Here is a 21937-nt window from a genome sequence, read left to right as displayed (position 1 = left end):
ATATATATATATAAAAAAAATGTGATATATATATATAATGTGATATATATTCATTATAAAGAAATGGAGGTTTAGGATGTTTCCTTCATATATTGGATGATGATGATAATATATAATAATAATTGGACACTTTTTGATTCCTGCACATTTTTATAGTGAAAAGCGAGGCTGACCTCGAGCGGGCAGCAGCCACACATTTAGGGTGATCATCAGGAAGGACCCCTTTACCCATGGGGGTGGGCAGAAATGGCAGACCACTCATTTCCACAAACTCTTTCAGAGCGGTTTCTGCTCGGCCATAGGCTGCTCCTGTTGGGCACATCAACAACACTCACATCATCCTGACTTATCTATACTCTGATGCCCCAGTGATGGAGGACATTTACAGTTTCTAGCTTATTCAATGTCACAATTCCAGTATTTGTTGCATATGATTCTCTTGGTTACCTTTGCCAATGATGACTAACGGTCTTTTAGCTGCTTTCAAGACAGAGATGGCTTCAGTGATTGCTCTGTGGTCAGCCAAACTCACTGGTGGAGTTGGACAACAGGACAAAACTCTGCAGGAGCAACACAGTTATTTCAATGTCTACACACCTGGATTCACTTGTGGAATCACAAAAGTGATACAATGCAACAAAAGAAAAAAAATACTAAAACCAACCTGACTTTGCTCCTGTCCACTCTAGCATTAACCATGTCCCCTGCAATATCCACATAACAAGCACCCGGACGTCCATACATGCTTGTCCGAACTGCCTGTGAGCAAACAAACACAATAAAACTTGTGTTAATATCATCCCACTTTACAAAGTATCTTATTTAATCTGCTCTGATGAAGGAAACTAGACTACCAAGTATCAGACGGGGAATGTAACAATAAGGTGGTACATGACCTTCTCTACCACTGAAGGTATGGCTTCCAGGCTGCTGGGTCTGGCAGAGAACTTGCTATAAAGGCGACATGCCTCCACCTAGCAATAAATGAAAAACCAGCATCAATTTAATGAAGCATCGACAGGTAAAAAGGCACATGAATGCGTGCATTACCTGAGGAAACTCCTGAAAAGCTCCTGCCGTTTCCTGGTTTTGATCCGAGGACCCTCCAATAACAACCACCGGCCTGTGAAAAGGCAACATGCACTAAATAAACGACATGATTAGGGTCCATATGAGCCACGCTGCATCAGTTTGCGGAGTCATACCAGCAGTTCATGTTAGCGTTGGCCATTCCACCCAGGGCATGAATGAGTCCAGGTCCAGACACCACCAGGCAGGCCCCTGGTCTGGATACAAGTAACCACAGGAGACAGCAGCATGTAAGATACAAAGTGACACACCAGCTGTTCACATTATTCTGTTCACCTTCTAAATGTCGTACCTCCCAGTGAGATATCCAATGGCAGATGCTGCGTAGCATGCCTGTTGTGTGACAGAATGGATTGTGTATTCAAATATCTTTGTAATTGTGCTATAAGTGCAGGAAAACAGCAGTGCAGCAGAAGAATAATTATTATACAGTAAGTGTATAATACCGCTTTACCGCTTGTTCGTTGCGCATTCCCACATATTTGATCCCTGCAGCCTGAGCAGCCATGGCCACTTCAATGACAGGAACACCAACTATCCCAAACATGTACTCCACTTTCTGCAGAGAGAGAAATTGCTCTTTAAATAAAACAACACTGAACTATACGAGTTTTAAGAATCAGTGCGATTTGTACACAATTACCTGCATTTTGCACAAACACGGCAGCACTTGAACTTTGACACACTTTTTAAGGTTACATTGTCACATTTCAGCAGACACAGCTGGTAAGTTAGATAACTTAGAGCTTATAATACTTAGTGTTTATACTTCTTTTTTTTTGGTTTTAACAGTCTTACCTGAGTCTTTAGAGACTCGGCAATCAGCTGAGCTCCTGTCACTTCGTCCATGACTGTCCAGAGGCTGTTAGCTACGAGTTGTTACACACTTGTGAACCCGCAGAGCTACAAGTCCAAACTCTGCTGGTGAATCGTGTTTGTTTGCTACCATCCTATCAACCCGCCCCGTTCTTATCACTTCCGGGTTGTAAGCCAATCACGGGCGCCGCTACGTGTGACGTCAAGAACGTTACACATCTTGTACTCAAACATTGACAGTAATACTCTACACATACTGTTTATACCAGGGGTCTGCAAAAAGCGTAATATTCTGACAATATTTACAATACTAACATCAAAAATGCAAACAGCAGTTTCTATACATCTTCTTTGTAGTTCACAGCCAACAAATTAATTTAGTTTATTTTTGTGTTTTTTATTTTAATTGTATATGAATGGGTAGTTTAAATTGATATGAAACAACTAGAAAGTACTAACAAAAGTAATATTGTGGGCCATCACATTTTGACATCATGTCTGGGCCAGAGGGAGGGATATTCATTTTAGATCTCTAGTTTATACATTAGTTTAAAGTAAGATGCTCAAAATACTCATTTTTAGAGATACATTTTAAAGTATTTTATTTATTCTTTGTGCAATTCTGACCTTAATTTTGCTACCACATCCGTGTCAGTTGATTGTATGACTTGAATATATAGATGTTAACTTATCATTAAATATTTGTTATATAACTAAACCACTAGTTTAAGGCTAAAAGCCCTAAATCATGGTATTAAGTAGTAGTACAAGTTGTTGTTTTAAAAGACGAGGCTGATCAGTGCATAACTTGCCATGGTGGTTAGAAAAACATTACTTCTACAACAAGAATAACAGTCCTTAAGCAACACTGCAAATTCTACTACTGACTTAATAATAACCAATACTAACTCTTACAGGAGTGCCCTGGCCAAGGCTGCGCACATAAAAGGTACACTTAGTAATAGATTGATAGAATAACCAAGGATTAATGCAAATAAAATATGAAGGATTATGTAAAACTGATAATTCTCAGAAGCCAAGGTACCATTAGAAAAGGTTTTAAATCCAATACATATTAGAGTAACCACAAAAAAATATATAATGGAATAAAATCATGACCGTTAACTCATTAGTGCCTGGAAATGAGCTGGACACCATGTTAATTCTGTTTGATGGGCTTTCTCACAGCAGAAACTTGGTCTCATCAGTGTAGCAAAACCACAGGCGTTACTAATAAAAATTAACAATGGCCATGTTCTATTCAAGTGTCCCAGTAAGCCATAACAGTGTGACAGTGAGCCAGCAGGCACAATACCAGTAACCTGAAACTGAAGCAGCTAAACGGAATTCAGCAATCATTAATTTTATTGTTTACACATGTGCTTTTCCTACTGTGCCACGTTCTAGTTAAAGGCAATACTCCATAAAAAGACTCATGTTCATTATTAAATAACTCATTTCTTTATTACTCATAAAATATACAGCAATCTCAGTACTGAAAGAACTCATTGGAGCATTGAATTCACAGTCATAATTTCTATATACATGCTAGTTTCATCCCTCTTTAAGAAAAAGCAACGAAAAGGAACAAAGAATCTTTTCCGTTCTAATGAAGCTAGCAAATGTATTGTACATATTTCCAGTTAAAAGGATTGAACAGACAGAAAAGATTTTGAATCATGGTAGGATCGAGTGGTTTCTTTCTTGAAGTTAAAGCAAGCAAAACCTGTCAACAAACATTGACTAATAATAGAGCAAAAATATCATTCAAACAGAAGAAAATCAAACGCTTTCTTGTCATTGGTTTACAGTGTTTCTTCTCACAAAGCTGAGCCTCAGATACCTCAATGCTGGATCAGTGCTTCTTAGAAATATTTCATTACTTACCTAGTGCGCATCACTGTACTTTCACAGCTGCCTCTACAAGCTCATCTTTTCTCAGTAACTAATGAAGGCACAAAATGAACACATAAATAGGAACCAAAAGTACACAAATAATTTATTCTTGAAAGACTAAACCGTAATGGACAGGTCAATATACAAAGGTAAGGTTGATCAACTTAAAAATAACCTGGTGCACATATCAAATGTTTTTAAATTACTCAGGTCAGTAAATCTGATTTTTTTTTGTCTGAGAGGAAAAGGAGTTTAAGACATGAACATGGGTATATTAAAACTTTGATCTCAAAAAATAAATGATGATTTCCCCCTGTACGACTTTCAGACTTGAAGGACAAGTGCATTCAGATGTATGTAGTGTGCGGATATCAACCTTCTCTGACTCATCAAGAAATTTCAAAATGAAAACTCCTTTTCCCCCCTGCTAACCAATAAACCCCCTCCAAAAAAAAAAATCTCATTTACAGTTAAAACTGGGTTAAAATGCATCCATGTCTTTTGGTCCCTGTCGGTTTGGCTCTCTGTGACGTGCTACCATCCCTCTTCAGCATGTTATTGCTGTACAAAAGTCGCTGTCCGCCCAACAGTACAACTGGGTTACAACAGTACAGTTTTTAGACCTCAAGAAGTCAGTGTTGGTAAAGCAGCGATTACTGACGTCCAGTATCAGCTGAAGGACACCTGGTGCTGGATGAGGTCGGGATGAGTGTGGGCCAGCCTGCTTCACCTCCTCCCTCGCTTGCTCTCTGGTGGTAAGGGCGTGGTAGGGGCTGGGTAGGGGTGGGGTGGGGGGGTGGGGGTTTACTCTTAAGGCTCCTGTGGGGGCTTTTCTCTTCGTCTGCCCTCCCAAGCTGGCGGTGGGTGATTTTTAAGACACAGTGTGTGTGTTTATGCATTTATCGCTTCCTTCCGTCCCTCAGTACGTCTCTGAATCCGAGTCATTGAGCTCCTCGTCCTTGTAGAAGCCGTCGTGATGGCTGATGTTGTTGAAGCTGCAGTAGGAGCTGTGCTCACCGCGCAGCACGGGCAGGCTATCGAAGGTGACGCTCTTGGAGGGGCTGGTGGTGTAGTGGTTAATGGCACTGAAAGGGAGAGTGGGTGCCGGGGCGCAGGGGGACACAGGCATCATGGTGGCCAGGATGAGGGCTAGGCAGTCTGCAACATCTTTATTGGGGGCACAAGCCAAGGCGGGTGTGTAACCTGAAACAATGACCAGTGTTTAAAGTGCACGTTTCAGTTTTCTGGCATTGATATTACGTTTGTTCAATAATTAATTAATCCAGCAGTAATTATAAAATATTACATGGTTAACAAGACAGAGAGAGTTACAACTAATTATAATTATAATAAAATAAGCTAGAAAAATAACAAAAACAGTGAAAAATGTTTGTTAAAGTTTCTTAAATCCCAAGGTGACATATTCGAAGTACTTGTTCTTGCTAGGTCGGACCAAGGCATACGCTCTGCTGTAGGTAACCAATTCATTCTGATCCAGTTGTGTCAATTTGCATGCATGTTTTGCATGTTTAGGCAACACCTGCTAACATACTGTAAAAGCCCAACGTATATAAAAGGTGAGGGCAAATAGTAAAAGAAACATAAGACTGTGAATTTACCGTTTTCATCAACTGCAAGTACACTGGCTCCCTTTGCAAGCAGCTCTTGAACCACCACAGTTAAACCATTTCTTGCAGCCACGTGTAGAGGCCTTAAAAGAAAGATAAAACATGATTGTGCTGACAGGCAAGTCAATATTTTACAATTTGTATCGCTCCATTCATAATTCAAATCCCCACAGCGATCTACCAACACTACCACTCCTTTCCATTACTCAGATACAGCAAGAGACAAGACACTAATGTAATACAAGTGATACATACGTCTGTAAGGCGGCGTTAGTGGCGTTTATGAGGTTTCGGTCTGTAATCTTCTCCAGTATCAACAAGGCACTAGTTTCATGTCCCTGAAGGAAAACAGGTACAGTACTATGAATATCAAAAACAACCAGTAAATCTTTTATAGTATTTCAACACATACTTTCAGGAACGTACTGTATACGTGTTGCTCTAGAATGTAAGAACAGTGCCACCATATGGTAATACGAACCTTACTGCAGGCGAGATGAAGTGCAGTGTTCTTCACAGCATCTTGCAGAGTGAGATCTGCTTTCGCACTGCTCACCAACACTTCTAAGCAGTCAAAAGGTAAAAAAAAAATTGAAGTTAATTCAATACAGTGCTGACTATTACATATCACAGTGACATGTTCCAGTCTGGTAATTAAAGTAGAGAAATAGAGAAGCAGTCATACCAACTGCGTTGGTCTGGCCATTCTCAGCAGCCATCATTAGTGGGGTCTTCCCTGCGGAATCGACACTGTTGACCTGAGCGTTGTGGCTCAGCAGCAGCTGGAGACACTCTACATGGTCAGTGAAGGCTGCTGCATGTAGTGGGGTCCTGTAAAAATAACAGAACATCAGAACAAGGCTAATTTTTTAAATCAAACTGTCATCCTATACACATTTAAATTTACTAGAAATTATACCTATTTTTACTGTCTTTGGCATTGACAATGGCAGGGCCCAGAGTGTCTATCAGCATCTCAGCAGCACCTTCGTTGTCATGGATCCTAAAGAGGAGCAAAGAACACAAATAATTAATATGTTAGAGGTTCTGTCCTTTCGTGCATTGATTGAAACAAAAGACGACTCAAGATCTTACACAGCACAGTGGAGGGGGCTGAAAGAATTGCCTTCGGCCTTGTGGAAAACCTCTTGTTCCAGCAAAACCTCCACACACGTATCATGACCTGCAGGAAGAAAAACTATTAACCACAACGGCTTTCATCTCAAGGTGCTCACCACCAGGGCCTTATCAGGAAACTTTAGCCTATGGGTGCATGAAAGAACTGCATGAAGAACAAGCATTAAAAATGAAGTTGTCCATGCCACTTGCTAAATCTACACTTGCTTAAGTGCTCCTTTTTATTTTCTTGGCAGTTTGCCTGTATCTAAGTGCATACATTACTATAATCAGATATACATTTCCATAGCTAAATTGTTTTTTTAAGAGCTCTCCAAATCCTCATCTCTGTACCATTGTAGCAGGCCCAGTGCAGTGGGGTGTAGCCTTGGTTGTCTGTTAAGACAGGGAGTGTTTCCACTGATTGGGCAGCATGCAGCAGGCCTCCCAGTACCCCTATGTGTCCACACGCTGCTGCCAAGTGGACCGGTGTGCGCCCTTTACAGTCTCGCACCAGGAAGTTGGCGCTGTGCTGAAGCAAGGCCTCCACGCATTCCTCGTGGCCGGTAACCGCCTGCGACCAGAAAACAGAAAATGTTAGTGTTATTACTGTTGACTGATTATATCCTGAATGATAATGCATTTCAAAAGATTTGATGAGAGCTGACCAATGTCTTGGAGTTTATTCCATAGACAAACAGGCAGGGCTGCACTGCCCACATCAAAAATCTGAGGTTACACATGATTGAGGTGGCTAGTTGCCATTGGCCAGAAAAGATATCTATATCTATATATTTATAACATGCCTGACAAAATATAACATACAGTGACAGTGAAAAATGTGAATGGTTAACTAGAATATAAGTTTAGTTGATATTTATCTTGAGACTATACAAACCATCAGTCAAGTAGAGTATAAACAACTGCCACAGAGTACATATTCAGTATGAGTCAGTGTATTTAAGAATTGTAAGATCTCCTTACTCCTCTATGTAGGGCGGTCCTGCCCCATTTATCTTTGGCTTCTACATTGGCTCCCTTATTTAGCAGAGAATACACGCAATCTGTGTGTCCACTCAGGACCGATAGCATCAAGGGAGTTCTAAGAGAGAGCAGACAATAATGTCAGAAATTACTTTTAGAACATGAGTTGGAAAAAAATTAAAATAAAATAAATAAAATAAATCTTTTTACTTACTGTCCATTCCCATCTTGAATGTCTACTGCACTTTGAAGATCAGCATTTCCAATCAGCAAACGCAAACATTCTGAATGACCATTAGTAGCTGCAGGGAAAGAATAAACATGCCATTAGTATGCTCATAATAATAATAGATTTTCATCGTAACTGAATAAAATCCAGCTAATAAAAGTACAGAGAATAAAAGAACAATTTTTATTAGAATTATATTGTATATGTATGTATACGGTTGAGGTCCATACCTGCAGCATGGATGGGGGTTCGCTTCAAGGTGAAGTCTTTGACCAGGATGGAGGCTCCCTGGTTGATTAGGACATCCACGCACTCAACATGGCCCTTAAAGGCAGCCAGGTCTAGGGGTGTGCGCCCTTGGCTGTTTCTCACATCCAGATCCAGCAGAGACTGCACCAGAACCTCCATAGCATGGTGGTGACCGTGGTATGCCTGAACGATATGCACAGTGAATATGTTAACATAAATGAGTGCAGATTGAAGATAATGCCACACTAACAGGATAAAGATAATACACATTACTCACAGCAAGGTGCAGGGGGCTGACGGGGGCTCTGACATCGGAGTCATTCAGGATGTCAGTCCCTGAGGTTTCCATTAGCTGAACAAACCAGGTACACAAATTAGAACCTACATTACATAATCACTTGCTTGGCTGTAAAGTACAACAGATAAACTGTACACGGCATCGTGGCCTACTCTGAAGGCAAAAGTCTGACAAAAGATCTGCACAATCTGAGACTGATTGTGGTCTACTCTACCTACACGAAAAACTCCAATCATAACACAAGGAAGAAAAGTACAAATTCAACTCACCACATCTAGAGGTGTTTCACTTGCAATCTGTAAAGAGTGGGAGAAGCAGCAATGCATTAAACATCATTACTATAAATGAATACAGACACACGGAGATGTTGTTTGTTATGTGTCGTGTCCTCTGGAGTGAAGTTCTCACCAGCTCCAGACAGAGGCGATGTCCATACGCTGAGGCGTAGTGCACAGCATTGTAGCCCTGATTGTCCCGGATCCCTGGATTTGCATCATTTCGCAGTAAATATTCCAGGCACCTGCAGACACAACAAAGAGCCCGTAGTCAAGGAAACAACATTGTCTTTCAAATCTTGAACTGTTACCCAGCATAATCAATAATGCAACTGAGCTTCTATCCATGAAACCACTCAAACATAACCCCACCTCCCACACAGCCACCACCCTCCTTTAAGAATAAAAAAAAACTTTCAGAGCATTACTGACTTTCCGTCTGTGTCAGAGGCAGCGGCGTAGTGGAGAGGAGTGCAGCCCCGCTCGTCTAGGTCATTGACGCTGGCCCCAGAGCCCACCAGAGCAAACAGGCACTGGTAGTTACAGTTGGCAGCAGCATAGTGCAGAGGGGTCCTGGAAAAGCAAACATAGCTCAGTCCCCTGTTCAAATTTGACCAAGACACTAGGAGAGCACAAACTCTTGATCCAAATCCATAGTTAAATGCTACAAACCTGCCAAAGCTGTCCTTTCTATTAAAGTCAGCCCCCGTGTTGAGGAGAAGATTCAGACATTCCAGGTTTCTGAGGGGTTAGATAGAATTTAGAAGATAAAATGATAAATATAATGATATATATATTTTTTATAGGGCATTAACACTGGCAGTTAATATTAAACATACTATTCAGACACCCTGTCTTGTACTCACCCTCCAGCAGCTGCGGCATGTAAACAGGTCCTTCCAAAGTCATCAGGAGTATCAATATCAAATCCTGCATCGGATTAAAAAATATTAAAGAGATCCCGTATACTGAGGTTTTAACGTACAGATGTTGTACAGCTATAACATTTTGGATATCAATGTGACGAATCGTGTTCAAAGAATTTTGTCTTATGCCATTGCAATATCTGAACCATCCAGATATAAGACTTTCTGTACTGTGGCTAGCTGAGTTAGTACTCGCTCACCTGAAGATAGGAGCTTTCGACAGCAGTCAGAGAATCCACTGAGAGCAGCCAAATGCAGTGGGAACATACCATGAACCCCTCGTCTGAAAAAGACACAATCATTTTAATATACCCAGTGTAACCCAAATATCATTGGTGCTGAACTAAGGGTAGGATGTTAAAATTAATAGTACAGAATAATATGTATCAGTTACATAGCAGATTTTACATGTCCGCTTTGGACAGGTTTGAACATGTAGCGCTTCCATTATGTGTAAAGTTGTAACCGTTGCTGAAAAAGGGAAGATAGGGTCACTTACTTAGCAGTGTCAGCTCTGTTGGTGATGAGGGTGTTGATGAGGAGCTCGTGTCCGTATCGAGCTGCAATGTGCAGTGGTGTATTTCCGTTCTTATCTTCACAGTCAATCTCAGCACCTTCAGAAAAAAAAAAAAAAAAAACAGACAAACTAAGCACTTAGCCGGTGTTACACTAAGAAGCAGTTCTGGGTTTTACAATCCAGTGTGACAAATAGAGTCAGCGAGGCTGAATTTTTAGAGGAGCTCACCATTCTCAATGATTGCTTGAGACCTAGAAAACCTCCCGTGGATTGCTGTCATGTGGAGGGGAGTCTTACCATCTTTACTCTGGAGTGAAACAAAAGCATGGTTGTATCACAATGCACGTCATTTCTGTGGCTTTTAGCTATCAAGTGTATTACCCAACCAAGAGGCTCCAAAAGACTATAAGAAGTTATACAACTGCATTTCATCCTCTGTAAAAACACAGTTAAGTTTTAGTGCAATTCATTAACAACACAAATAAACACTTGGATTCACACACAAGCAATAAGACTGTTTAAACAAACACTCCTGAGCACAAATATTCAGTTTTTGTTCAAATAGTTAATGGCACTGCTGTGACTTATTTCTCAATGTCGCAACTGTATCTGGGAAAGGAGTGCCAATTATTAAGCAACATCTTTACCAGATCATAAGGAGTCTTTTTTCCCCCAAGTAATCATTATTAAAACATCAAGAGGCAGCATTCTGGTTTTTAACTCACCTTGATGTTGACATCAGCCCCGTTGCACACTAGTAGCTCCAGGCAGAGCGCCCCATGGCGTGAGGCGGCGGTAAAATGGAGAGGTGCAAAGCCCTTCTCGTTTACCTGGTTGACGTTAGCTCCGCACTCAATGAGCTCGTTGACCACCACGTCCTGCCCGTTGTAGCAGGCTACGTGGAGGGGTGTGTTTCCATACGCATTGGGCTCATTGATCTAGACGGCAATATAAACAGGGAGTAGTCATGACACCGCTGTTTCCCATCCCGTATTACACGGTCACTCTTTTACACACAATATTAAAATCTGCAGTGTCATTATCCAAAACAAGTGAATCAGGACAGGTTATGTGTTACATTTCTGTTCTCTCCATAAGATCTAGCAACGTCTATAGTTGCGAGGACGACAATGAGCTTGTGGGAGGAACTTACATCCACCCCCAAGTCCAGGAGGTATTTGACAACGCTGATCATTCCACTGGAGGCTGCTGCATGTAGGGGGGTGTAGGATTTCTTATCTTTGCAGGCCACCTCGGCTCCATGAGATGCCAGCAGCTTCACCACTTCTATGTGCCCTGAAGACAAAAAAAAGAATGATTTAATTACATGAATATGCTATCCAAATATCAACTTTTTAGTTTTTTATCAGAACATGAGTATTCATTTGAACTTTTTAAACCTTTTTTATAATTTCGTTGCCTATAAAAATAATGAATAACAGTCCTGGAGATTTCCATTGACCACATGATGAAATGAACTCCTAAAGTTACATAGAAAAGTAATAATGCGAGTTAAAAATCCCTGTGGTTGATTTATTACCCATGTAAGCTGCCCAGTGGATTGCACGGCGGTCCCTCTTGTCAAAGGCATTGATGTTTGCTCCTCTGGAGAGCAAAAGCCTCACCATCTAACAGCAGCAACAGAGGGAAAAAAAGAGCAATCAGGAAATATGTCAAGCGAAGCTGCAACCTGAACACGACTAATTCTGCTGCTTTTCAGTCAGTGAGGAAACTCTTATTTTAATCACCGTGTATACTGTTTAATGCCTTAATACAAGGCCCAACACACTAATTCTCGTTTATTTTGATCTAATCTAATCTCATGCATCAGATGAGCCTCAACGAGACTATTGTGTAAGCATTTTTTTAAATTGCTATGCAAATGGGGGTTGAAAAACGTTTTGATGTTTTGCATTTACTCATACAGGTACATCAACAGGACAAGAGGACATCAATAAGTCAATTTCCACAGTGCACCTGCTGTATGTTAAAGCCTATGCATTGTTGAACATAGGCCACAACTGCTTGTCCTCACCTTGGTATTTGTTTTGTGCTTAACTCAAATATTGATGCATGACCAAAAGGCTGTCTGAACAGCTTTTATACACTTGAATAAAGACTTTATTTGAAAAGACACTGCCACCTTTAACATAACTAATTTGCAGGCGAGTATATGATTGGCAATGATTCATTTGCATGCACGCACATGATTGTACAAGCGCTGACTGTGCACCCAGTGAGTGTGTGACAACAATTTATGACTGACAGCCTGAAGTGTCGGTCTGCATCCATGTGGGGGAAAAAAAAAAACTGTAAATGTTTTCTAAATAAGCTATGACTGGTTCATTGGAAAGAAGCTCTATTGTTTATTGAGTTTCGGCTTCTCCGAATTTCATCGTTGTATTTGGATTTGTGCCACTGACTTCCAGATCAAAAGGCTGATATTATCACACTATTAAAACTCTATTATACACAAATACAACAGAGGCACAACTTAGTTGTTTGTCAAAGTCAGACCACAACACATACTGTAGGTACAAATACCTTATTGTAATTTTTTGCTAAAATGTTTTTCAATACATGCATAGCTTAAAAAAAAAAAAGAGAGATAAATAACCAATACTAAAAGGAAGAGGAAGAGCTGATTACACGGTTTCTATAAATAATGCATGTAATGTGTGTATCTAGCCATCTATATAATACATGGTTGTAGCCACCCAGCAACAGTTGGTAGTCAGCCGAGCTATATGGGGATGTTCACTTGATAAACAGGAAAAAACATAGCCAACGTTCAGTTGTTCTGCATGGCAATGGTACATATCACAATTCCCACTGTGTGTACACATTTATGAGACAAGCAGACACACTTCCTTTTAGTAAGAGTAGAAGATCAAGAGCTTATACTAACAGCCAGGTAAATACACCCAACATGGTCTGCCGATTAAAACCTGTGTGTTATGCAATACCTCTCTAGAGAGGAAATTTGTCAATATGAGCAGTACTGAAGTGGTTATACTTCTACAGAGTGTACAGCCACATGGTCAGTACTACCCCTTAAAGTTAGTACAGTACAACTAAATCAATACTAAAGGTGTTAAAAGCACCTCTTTGAGTACAGCTCACAGGTGAATCAAACAATACTTTACCTCCAGATGGCCGCTAAAGGCTGCATGGTGCAGCGCAGTCCGGCCTGCTCTATCTGACACATTCACATTGCTGAGCAGTGGGACGAGGGCTTCAGCGCAGCGCACAGCCTTATTTGCTGCGGCGATGTGAAGCGGCGTCTGCCAGTTCTTGTCCCTGGCATTTACGTCGGCAGAGTGTTTCAGCAACACCTGGACTGCCTCCTGCAAGAAGTCGTCAAATGTAAGTTTAAGTTCCACACCATTGAGATTTGTAAAACAGTGAGTGTCATCTAGAATCAAAAGAACATTCACATACCTCGCTGCAGGAGGCCACAGCCCGGTGCAGAGGAGTCAGCCACTTATTATCTTTGGCATTTACTCTGGCACCTACAGGTTAGAGGATACTGTCTATCAGACTGTGTAAGGTCATACCGTTTCATGACATCTAGAGCAACATTTCCACAAAATGACTAAAGCCTTTTTAATCAGTTATGAAATCCTGTTTTATAATATCTCCATCTACATAGGCCTAAGAAAAGGGTAGACAGCAAAGGGTGCGTGTAGAGGTATTTTACAGTATTGAATGCAGATGCTCCATCTGGCTACACAGGCATAACAATATTCTGAGTGTCACATTTGAAATATGCCATTGTGCTGTCAGACAGGTTAATATCTGGGATTAATTACCACTCCCTTAAATGCCCAGAAAAGAAAAACCAGCGTATCAGGACCACCATGTCTGAAAGGTGATTTTCAAAAGGTTTAAGTGGATGCGAAAGTCATGATGAACCACACTTCCCAAATTGGTGTAATGAATTTGGATATATTAGTCACATATTCACAATCGGACTAACATTCCAACAAACCCACATTGTGACACCAATTACATCATCTCTGCTCTTTCATGTGATTTAACAAATTAAAAGCTAACTAAGCTTTTAATTTAACAAATTAAAAGCTAACGCATTTCCGAGATAATCTCTCTTGAGGCCTGAGAAACACAACAGAAATTACAAACATTACAAAAAGTACAGAAATTCACATGGTTGTATTTGACTTAAACAAGCCCTTTACAAAAATCCTCTTTTGAAAAACATACCTGAAAGAATCAGCAGTTCTATAATTTCTGCATCTCCGAGATAGGCAGCAGCATGCAAAGGAGTTCGCTTCTCATTGTCCTGTAATCAGTCAACAGAAAGAAATTATTAGAAATAAACAGAAACTAAACAGTACGCATTTCAATCTCACCCTTGTATCCCTTATTTGGTTTTAACAGGTTAACATGGTCCTGATCTGTTGTGACATTAAACCCACACAAAGTGGGTTTAACACAAATCCAGTAACTTGAAAAGCCGGTGAAACACAAGCAAGTACAAACCAGAAAACACCCCCACTGAAGCAGTAATGGTGAGGAATGCAGTCAAATAAGCAGAGCCAGATCATGCCATGGGAATTGTAAAAGCAAACTATGTGCTGTTTGTACTCAGCAACTATTAACTGAAGGAGTTACATGTGGCCCGTCAAGGACAATTATACATTAGGGGTTTTAAAGTCAGTGTTGCTGGGATGTTTATTTAAATATAGCAATAATATGAGGAAACAGATGCAGAGAGTAGTGAGAGTCTGTTGAGATTACCTGTGCATTCACATCCTCTTTTTTGAATATAAGTGAGCGTACTTCATCTGGGTCCACATTGAAAATAGCTTTCAGCAAAGCAGGCTGTAAAAGAAAGAGACTGGGTCAAAAACAACAGAATTTCAAGGCTTTTCTGGCTGACACGAAACACTATCTCAGACTTTCATGGCCTGTAAGTGAAAACCTTGTTTGTCAGACTTAAAACGGCAACAGTATAGGTCAAATTTGAGAAAACAATACCCATTCAGACCTTAGACCCTAGAGAGACTTCAGGATCCTCGTCGTCAAGCACCACAATACAGACGCGACTCATTTGCTCAGAGATTATACAATCATGTTTAAGCTGCTGAAAAGTCTCTAAGATACAAAAGCAGTCTAAATGTACATTTAACAAAATGGTGACTCCACAGATCAGAGGATGGTGGAGGCAGACTGTCAGAATTGATTCTGACAAGTGCTGAGCAGCCACTTTCTAATTCTGTTCTGTGTTTACAGTCTGCTGGCAAGCAAAACCACTTCTATCCCACGGCACAGAGAGAATTATCACAATTCTTGGCTGAATACAAGTCCAGCATTGTACTCCAAATGACTGACGTGCTGTCCATCTTCAATTTTTCGCCATACATATTTTAAACTTGCAAACCTAGCATGGCTAACTTCCTGTGACTGTCTGCATCTTCAATGGAGACAGAGGTGAAAAAATGCGAAAGCGTCCACACAGTTTATCTGGTTCACCACACCTAACAAAACAACGGGTGGCAAAGATGATCAAAGAAAAATAGTCCGCAGTCAAACAAAGTAGAAGTCAAGTTCTTTGTGAAGTTTGACTCTTATGGATCATGCCAGTCCTGCCCTGCCTTCTTAAAAAGTAGTTGAGCTGGCCCCGCCCTTCTTAGGGGTGTATACACAGGGAAAGCAGTACTGTGAACACTGGCTGTGCTATGTAAGACTTGTACCATGATATTTCCCCCTTATTTCCATTTTGCACACAAACAAATAATAATCAAACACTGCCAAGCATAGCAGTGTTTTTAAGATATGTAACTGAAGCCATATTAAAGATTTAACTCAGTATTTATTTACCCATGTCTGGGTAGCTAAAGTCATTGACTGTGACATTGTTGCAGCATTTGGCCAACACTTCCTGTAAGACAAGTCTCTCGTGTACCACTCGCAGTGTCTCTGAAGAGTGAGCTGGAACTGAGAATCCAATGTTCCAACACATCTTAAAACTTGACAGAGCATCTACAACATCTAATCCCTGTAGTTGCACACATCGTCCCAACTGTCAGCATTATAACAACCTCAAGCGATAACTTCAGTATCAGGCTGCAGCTGCAACTGCTAACATTTCTACTTTTGACCACCAGCTCGTTTAAATCACTCACTTGTTGCCGCGCCACAGATGACAGCTTTGAATTGCAAAGTGAGTCTATTTAGCATAACCACTTTCTCGTTGATGATCCGACAGAGCAGCAAGCAGGCAGCTGGTTCTTACTACTGCTTGTTTCATTCTACGGCACATTTTGCCAAACCACTGCTTGTAAATTATTTTGTCATTAACCACCGTTACATCTCTACGACCTATCAAATTGATTTTGGAAACAATGCTGAGAGCAACGCATCTATCAACAGCCACTGTATAATTAAGTGTGCTAATGGACCTCTATGTGTCATGTTGGCCAGCTAAACCCTGCTGCACTCCCCCCTCTATCTGGTCCACCATAACACCAGCAGAGAGTCTTTGATCAGGCAGTTTTCCACTGCTTGTGGGAGGAGGCTGGCATGGATGGGGAGAACAGTGAGGGCAGGGGCTCCCTTCCAGAGGCTGCAACTGGTTACCCGTAAAAGACCCAGATGGAACATTCCTGGCTTCCACAAAAACTTAACTCTTCACCCCTCAAGTTTAAACAACAAATTAAGCCATTAACGTGGGCTTACAGCTGCAACAGCCACAGTTAAAAGGTTTTTTTCCACAATTAACAGCTGGGAAATGCAGCAATACTTTTGCTGTGTGTCGAGTGAGCTGTTATAAGGCACTTCCATTACATCAAAGCAATCATAACCTTTGAATGGGCCATGTGCACCCATGTATCCAAAACAAAGTGTAAGATGAAGAACCGGAGTGGTCCTTTTACAAAAAAGTGCCGACACTCAGCAGGTTTGGAAATTGCATGCTCTTATCTGCCTTAAATATGTCTTTGGTGGAAAAACTGTGGAGAGTGAAGAGGGAAATACTAAAGCGGCTGTTTAAGAGCAAACTAGTTTTTTTGAACGGCCCATCTCTCTGCATAAAATAATTTCCATGCATTGGGTTTCTTCCGGCGTACAGTCACAATGATGTAGCATGCAGTGAGTACATGTGTTCATTAAGACTTCATCCCTCATTGAACCCACCAGGCTGCCCAGCTAGCTAATTAGCTAATGTGCAGCCATGTACAAAGGACCTCTAGTTTATAAGGTGTAGTTTGAGCAACATACTTTACAAACTATATTAAACAGAACAAGCTGTACTGCTGCTTACCAACATTGTCCAATCGCTCACAACCACACTGTAATCCAGAGTCATTTAAATAGTAATCTAAGCTTATGAAAGCTGAACATGGAGCCAAGCACTTTCACCTTTAGTTGACACAAATAATTTGTTCTGCATGCAATAAACCTCGGGATAAAACAAACCACAAAAGTCAAACATTGGAAGTATATGAATAAAAGTCTATTGTGGACAACTTCATGAAAAATTCAAGGTATACACGGTAGCATGGGTAGGATAGGATTTTTCCTTTTCAAGTACATTAAAACCAACAGATAAGATGAACTATGCCCTCATACAAATTTCCCCCACATGACGCATTTCAGCTGTCTGATTGATGCTTAATAAGTATTCAGAATTAGCAAGACAAAGACTACCATTACCATCTAGGGCCCAAGTAGCATACAGTCGCTTTTTAACAGCACAACACAATCCCCTCATTCAGTTGTAATAATGCCCATGAATAACTGCGGGCGCAATAGTGGTTAGAGTTACTGGGGATAAATTGAGGGTAACAAGCAGGCACTTGTGCTTGTGCTTCATTTTGACCGTTTCTGTATATCCCCCTCAGTCAAAAGGAAGGACAAATCTGCATTTTGTTGTTTTCACTTCTCCAGTCCTGCATAACTGGTGTAGGAGATTTTCTATGCTTCTCTGGCTGCACGACTGTGCACCTCCTCTCCTCATACAAGCCAGCCTAGTTAATACCATCACCATGGAGACAGCTCTTTGGCAACTCCACCAGCTCACATGAGCCCAGGTACACGATCATTCGAGCACACACACAATGAAACACACACATGCACGTACATATGCTACAGGAATAGAAGCCATTTCCAAAACACACAGCCCTTAAATGATAACAGAAAGCTATTCTCGTTTTCCCAAGTAGGTGGTAAGTGTTTAATGTAGTTAAGAGGACACAAGTCTGAAAGTGTCACACTGCCAGTCACTCAGTGCACTTGTCATAACCCTGACACAGAGGTGTTCCTGCACGTATATCATTCCTATTGTACAAATAAATGCATTTTAGTAAATAACTCCTCCCTAAATTAGCCAATAGAAACGTTTTAGCAGTATCTACAAGGGACCTCACTGTCAAGGACAAAACTATAACAGTGTTGGAAAGGCGCTACAGAGAACAAACATGAAGACAATCAAGAAACTAAACGGGGCACAAAGCCTCCGACAGATCCCAACTTCCATGGCACAGTGGTGGTATTCAAACACGACTCAAAACGTAGGTGAACCGCTGAATAAAAGCTACATCTGTGTATATGTGTTTACATGTCATCCAGCCTTACAGCCACCATAAAACCTGAGCAGCTGAGGTTGCTAACATAAAGATGTCACAAACGTCCAGTTGTCACAGAAACGTCACAATCAACAGATCGCTTCGGTTGTTATGGTAATCACCTCACACCACATTACAGAGATTTAATGGCTTTTATTAAATCGTACAATCAGTCGGAAGCGACAACTTGTGCGTTGTTTAGTCTCGACATGCTAGCTAGTCACTTCCCAACTGAGTAGCTAGTAGCATTTCACGCAGGCTCTGGCTAATTGCTGGAGATAAACACAGTCTCATTAGCTGGCTGCAGCTCAACAACCCGCTGGAGCATGTGTCTCGATGTAAATGTGATGCTCTCGTTTTCGCCAGAAGCATGACTCCAAAATGAGATTTACCCAACAGTACTGGACCTAACCGCCACCTCCTGTGTGACAAATTTAACACCTAGCTTCCAGACGTTTTGTAAAACCATTAAGCAAATGCTTCCGTTTCGGGGAATAGCTGGAGAAACTCGAATTACATTCCGCTGTTGAAATCGAGGGGGGGGGGAGAGCTAGCTAACGATAGCCGGCCAACAGCAGCTTAAACTCGGGTCCGCTTTTCACACAATGATCACTCACCTGGTCTCGGATTTTGAGAACCACCATATTTCTGGGATTTTAACTGTTCTCATGCAGATTCATAAAGGGATATGTGTCTCCTTCCGAACAGCAGTGTTTGATCTCGGGCAGCTCTCCCGCTGGTCTGCTGGAGGCCTGGCGTGACGCTAGCTTAGCTCTCTTGCTAGCTTCCTAACCTGATGGCATGGAAGCAGAGGAGTAGCGGAAACTCCATAACATTGCCGCCACCATACTTCGCCTCCCACAAAGATGTGTTTCGATAGGTCAAGCGCGCCGTACGTCCCAGTAAGGGAGTTAATGGTTGGTCGTCGCTAACAGCGCTCTGTAACAGACGCACTGTGTTGAATATGTCATAATAAATGTAGTTGTAACAGTTTTAGTTAACCATTTGCAGTGAATGCGCGTTGTTAGTACAGCCATACTGCGCACTTTTAAATAAATGCGTCGAGCTTCGGGTTTTTTTTTTATATTAACAGCTGCTTATTATTCTATTTACACACCCTGACTCATCCTGAAGTCGCACAAAAAGCGAGAATCATGTTACCATGGACCGCAGGGCAACTCCAGTGGATCCACTGGGGATAAATGAATATATAATATTATATAATATAATTCTCTCAGGAAGAGTTCTTCACTGACTCACTCCTCTACAAGAGGGTAGCCATACCATGCTGATAGAAAAACACCTGCTACATAAATAAATGGGCCCCGTGGAAGCCAGTAAACCAGTTTTTAAATGTTGTGTATATATTGCTAGCTCCGTTTTTAAATTAGTGAAACAATGTGAAATCTTATTATAACAAAACAAACTGTATGAACACTACCTGGTGGTGTCTGCCATCTACTTCTAAATTGAATAAACACTATATAGCTTACAGTCAGGTTATATAGGCTACAGTAGGCTATACAGTGCATAAATACACAACATCAGCTCCTCTCCTTTACTTTTGCCTCCTGGCTTAATGGGGTGTCATATATATATATTTTTTAGTAGCAGCTCTACTGCCCAAACTATTGAAAACACCAGTTTTCATCTTCACTATCATGTTGAAATGGCTAAAAATAGGGTAAATAATGACTTATTTTTAATTTTTGCAACCACAATGCATAGTTTGGATATAAAATAATTGGGTTACTTCACAATTTGTTTGGAAGAAAGTGACAGACATGCACAGCTCAGACCATGTACTATCATAACTTAATTCAATCATAATTCTGTCTGCTGTCTAATAAACTCTGGGCCATATCTTTCTTTTGAGATAATACGACAGTGTAGTGCCATCTAACATGGAACTGAATGACCATTTTAGAGAAGAGTGAGTTCTAAACACAGGTTGTTGAGTTTTAAATTCTGAGTGTGTTCCAGGTCCTCTGACCTAACACCAAAACGTGGTGGAATATGGCCCTCTAGTGACCTACCCCTCAACTACAAGCAGGCTTTGAAAGTAGCCGATGTCAATCCCATTAAATAAATGCTTAAATGTGAAATACAAATACAGTATATAAACAAGACAGGTAGCATTACTGACTTGTGTGACTTATTTTATAATCCCTGTGATTAAATTGCTAATGATTTTAATTAACTTTGAGCAACTTAAAATAATGATATACACTAAATGTTAGTGATATAAAATCTATGAAGATTCAAAACTTTCCACATACACAAGGATCTGATGAAAAAAAAGTCTATGCATTAATAAACCTGAATATAAGTTCTTAAATTAATACATTTGAATCACTCGTGGAATTTTACAGCCACAACAGCTGATGATGTGGGACAGTAATTTCCTCTGTATGGTGAAAATACCACAGACGGGTAGGGATGACGTTATGGAAGATTGCCAAAAGGCTTGGACACAAAACTGTCTGTTTATGATGCACTCAGTGACTGTGGTTCTGTCACAGACAGTACACTGAGTTTCCCAAGTTCACAAAGTAGCAATTCAAGACTAAGATCTGATGCTATATATTATCGCAGGGAAACATTTATAAATTACCGTACAGTCAGATTATATTGTGACAATTAATGTGATTTTTGCAGTACAGCTACTTAGCTTCAGCAGTTCAGTATAGAAATAAAAAAGAACAACAATGTAACATAATGATAATGTAACTGCTGCAGCAATAAAAAAAGAAGCGGAGAGCAGTGACACTTGCTAAACTTGTGGAACTGCTAGATTTTTGACAGACAATTTGGTGTGTTGTAATTCTTTATTTATCTTCCCTACAGAAACAATAGCAAGCAATGTCAAGCAGGGCACAGAGATGATTACTCCTTATGATTACTCTCCACCAAGTGGCATCTGTGCCGTGAAGAAATATAAAGGCAGTATGGCAATGTAGTTTTGTAAGTGAGAAAGGTAGCGGGGTCTGGTGAAAGAATGTGGGTTATGCTCACTGCAACTTTCCAGGGTAGTCTCACATTTCAAGGCACTGGATACAAAGAGAGGAGAGAGGGAAAAGGTTACAGCAGCTATGTTGATGGTTTTGGGTGTAGGTCGGTCGCCTTTGCTGGGGGTAATCCTCCTGGATCTGTCCCTAAGCCCCCCAAAGGCCACAGTAACCTCAGCAGGAATGCTTTCTCACCGGAGAGGCTGAGGTGGAGAGGGGTTCCCACAAATGAAATAAAGTAGAGGGGGATGAACAGTGGACGAAAGAGTAAATGCATAAATGGAGAAAACAGATGCAAACTCACATACCTCAACCCCT

General features: G+C 40.8%; 2 protein-coding genes across 2 annotated transcripts in view; both read right to left on the bottom strand.

The window, feature by feature from the left end:
* Nucleotides 1-1938, bottom strand: part of hacl1 (2-hydroxyacyl-CoA lyase 1) — a 6438-nt gene extending 4500 nt beyond the window's left edge. Inside the window, exons 1-9 of the mRNA XM_035671893.1 lie at nucleotides 1888-1938; nucleotides 1544-1648; nucleotides 1382-1422; nucleotides 1206-1286; nucleotides 1051-1123; nucleotides 897-974; nucleotides 665-759; nucleotides 448-560; nucleotides 174-309 (exon numbers count right to left, since the gene is read on the bottom strand). Of these exons, the coding sequence (XP_035527786.1) occupies nucleotides 174-309; nucleotides 448-560; nucleotides 665-759; nucleotides 897-974; nucleotides 1051-1123; nucleotides 1206-1286; nucleotides 1382-1422; nucleotides 1544-1648; nucleotides 1888-1938 (773 nt within the window). The remainder of the gene's footprint in view (nucleotides 1-173; nucleotides 310-447; nucleotides 561-664; nucleotides 760-896; nucleotides 975-1050; nucleotides 1124-1205; nucleotides 1287-1381; nucleotides 1423-1543; nucleotides 1649-1887) is intronic.
* Nucleotides 1939-3350: 1412 nt separating this feature from the next.
* Nucleotides 3351-19458, bottom strand: ankrd28b (ankyrin repeat domain 28b). The gene is made up of 28 exons (XM_035672339.1): nucleotides 19229-19458; nucleotides 14785-14868; nucleotides 14248-14326; nucleotides 13465-13535; nucleotides 13170-13370; nucleotides 11564-11651; nucleotides 11177-11319; nucleotides 10749-10961; nucleotides 10252-10330; nucleotides 10006-10120; nucleotides 9707-9789; nucleotides 9447-9510; nucleotides 9253-9321; nucleotides 9013-9153; nucleotides 8714-8825; nucleotides 8575-8601; nucleotides 8285-8359; nucleotides 7989-8190; nucleotides 7744-7831; nucleotides 7530-7647; nucleotides 6900-7119; nucleotides 6525-6612; nucleotides 6349-6432; nucleotides 6115-6260; nucleotides 5911-5993; nucleotides 5685-5767; nucleotides 5421-5512; nucleotides 3351-5004 (listed from the first exon to the last, which is right to left on the bottom strand). The coding sequence occupies exons 1-28, from the start codon at nucleotides 19253-19255 to the stop codon at nucleotides 4721-4723; spliced, it is 3159 nt and encodes a 1052-aa protein (XP_035528232.1). The 5' UTR covers nucleotides 19256-19458; the 3' UTR covers nucleotides 3351-4720.
* Nucleotides 19459-21937: the final 2479 nt, after the last annotated feature.

This window comes from Morone saxatilis, unplaced genomic scaffold (assembly GCF_004916995.1).
Source record: "Morone saxatilis isolate NCDOM2014 unplaced genomic scaffold, NCSU_SB_2.0 Contig24, whole genome shotgun sequence".
NCBI classification, from domain to species: Eukaryota; Metazoa; Chordata; class Actinopteri; family Moronidae; genus Morone; species Morone saxatilis.
Note: the sequence above shows the minus strand (reverse complement) of the source record. Positions and strands in the feature narration are given on the sequence as shown.